Source organism: Mangifera indica, chromosome 1, assembly GCF_011075055.1.
Source record: "Mangifera indica cultivar Alphonso chromosome 1, CATAS_Mindica_2.1, whole genome shotgun sequence".
Lineage (NCBI taxonomy): Eukaryota > Viridiplantae > Streptophyta > Magnoliopsida > Sapindales > Anacardiaceae > Mangifera > Mangifera indica.
In genome coordinates, this window is record NC_058137.1 from 6,543,732 (window position 1) to 6,547,100 (window position 3,369).

The following is a 3,369-nucleotide window of genomic DNA, read 5'->3' on the forward strand; positions in this document are numbered from 1 at the left end:
TTTTAAGGATATTTATAATATTTTTCAAAATAATAATGTTTCAATTAAATTTTTTTATTTTTTTATTAATTAATAATAATTTATATTTTAAAAGTTAAATCTTATGATATGATACGATATTCGATACATTATAAAGAAAATTAAGTTTTCAATATATAATATGATATATGATTCGATTACTATAATTTTCTTTTATTGGATAAAATTGGCGGGCTTTTATATTATTATGTGGTCGAAAGACTTATTTCCATCCAAAGTTTAATTTATTGTAAAAATAATACTCGCTGATTTAAAAAAATTTAAATACATATTCATTATCTAATTTTTGTTAAAATTTATTATTAAATACATGAATAAAAATATTATTTAATTAATAATATTTAAAAAAATAAAATTTTATCACCTTTCCTTATTTTAGTTTTAAACATTAATAATTTTTTTTATAACTTTTTATTTTTAAATTTTAAAGAGTAACGTTTAATATAAACTCGAATACAAACAAGAAGAACATCAAACGTATAAGCGAATCCTAAATTTCTTGTTCTTTTTATGAAGAGGACTAAATCGAGAGAAAACATCCCATATTAACATGACAGAAAGAAACTTTGTAAGCATATATCGTAAGTTCCTAGTTCCATACAATAAAACCTAAGCAGGAACATGTAGATCCATTTAATAAGAAATTTTCACAGTAAATTATTAATTTTTTAAGAATTTTATTGATGAAAATTTAAAATAAGGCTTCAAACATTTAACTAAGATTAGTTTCTTTTAATTTTTTTATTATAAATATTTAAGAATCATTAAGTATTTATTGGTTTCTGTCCTTACCTAATTTTATGGAGTATGTTTGTAAACAAGGTTTCCAGAAAATTTGAAGAGGCCACTGTTTCCTGACCCGGAAAAACCAAAAACTCAGACCCGTCGTTCCATGACCCGATTCATTCGGTATCCAATCTTCCCCGCCAAAAACCCCAAGACTTACTGCTCAAATGTTAGTAGTGCTGCTACAATACACTTGCAAAAACGCAGCCTATACACTCACCAATTGTTTGATGAAATTCCTTACAGAGATCTCCGTTCCCTCAACTCTCAGCTTGCTTCGTACGCTCGTAGCCGCAATTTTCTTGCAGCGTGGACCCTCTTTTGGCACATGCATTGTGCAGGCCTTAAACTTAGTGCTTATACTTTCACGCCAGCTTTGGGCGCTTGTTCTTCTTTGCCTGGACCAGAACGCGGCAAACAAGTCCATGGTTTAATGATCAAAACTGGTGCAGATACGGGTATCGTGTCCAAGACTGCGCTAATGGATATGTATTTCAAGTATGGGTTATTGAGTGAGTCGGTTAAAGTTTTTGAGGAGATGGAGTTTAAGGATGTTGTCACTTGGAATGCTTTGTTGTCTAACTTTTTAAGAGAAGGTCTTGTTAAGGAAGCGTTTGGTGTTTTTGAGGCGATGAGAAGGGAAGGAGTTGAGTTTAGTGAGTTTACTTTATGTACTGTTCTTAAGGCTTGTGCTTCTTTGAAGGCATTTGAGCAAGGGAAACAGGTGCACGGTTTGGTGGTTGTCTTAGGCCGGGATTTGGTGGTTCTGGGTACTGCACTTATTGATTTTTACTCAGTTTTTGGATGTATTAGTGATGCCATGAAAGTCTTCTATAGTTTGGATAGTAAAGTAGATGATGTTATGAAAAATTCCTTGATATCTGGATGTGTTCAAAATAGGAAGTATGAAGAGGCTTTTTCGGTTATGAGTACAATGAGACCAAATGTGGTTGCACTTACTACTGCTCTTGCTGCTTGTTCTGAGAATTCAGATTTGTGGATTGGGAAGCAGATCCACTGTTTAGCTGTTCGATTTGGGTTTACTTGTGATACCCAATTGTGCAATGTACTGCTAGACATGTATGCAAAATGTGGTAAAATATCGAATGCTGGCACCTTATTTGATAGAATTTGTCAAAAAGATGTTGTTTCTTGGACAAGCATGATCGATGCATACGGAAGTCATGGACATGGGCTTGAAGCTCTTGAATTGTTCAAAAAGATGGGTGCAGAAGGAAGGGGGGTTTCACCAAATTCTGTGACCTTTCTTGTTGTTTTATCAGCTTGTGCACATTCTGGATTGGTGGAGCAGGGCCGAAAATGCTTTAATTTGATGAGGCAGAAGTATGGTTTGGATCCGGGTCCAGAACATTATGTCTGCCTCATAGATACTCTTGGCCGGGCTGGTCAAATAGAAGAAGTATGGTGTTTGTTCAATGATATGCTTAAGAATGGTACTAAGATCACTCCTGCTGTATGGGCAGCCCTAGTAAATGCATGCAGTCATTGTGTGGATGTCACAAGGGGGGAGTTTGCAGCAAAGCATCTCCTAGAATTAGAGCCAGATAACCCTGCAAATTACGTGCTGCTTTCAAATTTTTATGCAACCATTGGAAATTGGGATGCCTCAGAACACTTGAGAAGCATTATGAGGAAGAAAGGGTTGCCAAAGGAAGTAGGGAGTAGCTGGGTCAGTTGAAAACTGTCATGAAATGCCAGTAAATTAAGTTTGAGAAAATTCAATCACTAGGTACAAAAGTTCCTCAAAGGTTAATTCATTCAGTATCATCAGAACATTAAAATGGGTGTTTAAAATAGTGCTAGGCATTTCTTTTGAGGAAGATGACTTATGCAGAATTTTTCTTTTTTTAAATTTTCCAGTCAATAAGAAGACCAGTAAACTGCATTTTTATTGCGTTCGACTTGGTCATCAAGTGAATTAGCTCTTTTTCATCTGGGTTTTCTTGTTTACAACCAAATTCCAGGTACTCCATGTTTCTCCTTTTGTTACTGTTTATTGTTTACACTCTGAAATTCCTACGAGGTCAAGTTAAGAAGAGTTTGTTCATTCTTCATGATAGTAAATTAATAGTAATGGATTAAGTCAGCTAGTATGTTGAAGGACATATTCTAAGGCATTACTCATTAGTATTATAACCTTGATGATCCAACTATTTCGTAGGGAATATCATATAATCAGTTATCAATGCACTTCATAGGAAGAACAGTAAAATTTTCACCCACCAGAATGTGATGAAATCATTAAATGAAAGAATTGAGTGAGCAGGTAAAGAAATGTTACTGAATTTCTTGATTTGTGAACTTTTGATGTGGGTTTAATAATCTATTATATAATGGTTAAATCCCCTCTTCGAAACCATAATATAACTGTTTTTTCTATGAGAAGTTGTCATTTAGGAAGGTTTCAAAAAAGAAAGACCAATTACAATAACATAGGTAAGTTCAAGAGCTTTATGGATTCAGAATGCATGGTGATTCAGGTATTCCTATAATCCTATAAGTTTTTAATTTAGTATTTTATAA

At 33.5% G+C, this 3,369-nt stretch overlaps 1 protein-coding gene across 1 annotated transcript; it reads left to right on the forward strand.

Annotated features, from left to right (window-relative positions):
• The first annotated feature begins 726 nt into the window (after window positions 1–726).
• Window positions 727–2,979, forward strand: LOC123216242 (pentatricopeptide repeat-containing protein At5g66500, mitochondrial). Its single transcript, XM_044636647.1, has 2 exons — window positions 727–2,575; window positions 2,707–2,979. The coding sequence occupies exon 1, from the start codon at window positions 932–934 to the stop codon at window positions 2,522–2,524; it is 1,593 nt and encodes a 530-aa protein (XP_044492582.1). The 5' UTR covers window positions 727–931; the 3' UTR covers window positions 2,525–2,575; window positions 2,707–2,979.
• The last annotated feature ends 390 nt before the right edge of the window (window positions 2,980–3,369 follow it).

Excerpts from the sequence above, each read along its gene's own strand:
- LOC123216242 (XM_044636647.1), top strand. The coding sequence starts at position 932 with ATGACCCGATTCATTCGGTATCCAATCTTCCCCGCCAAAAACCCCAAG.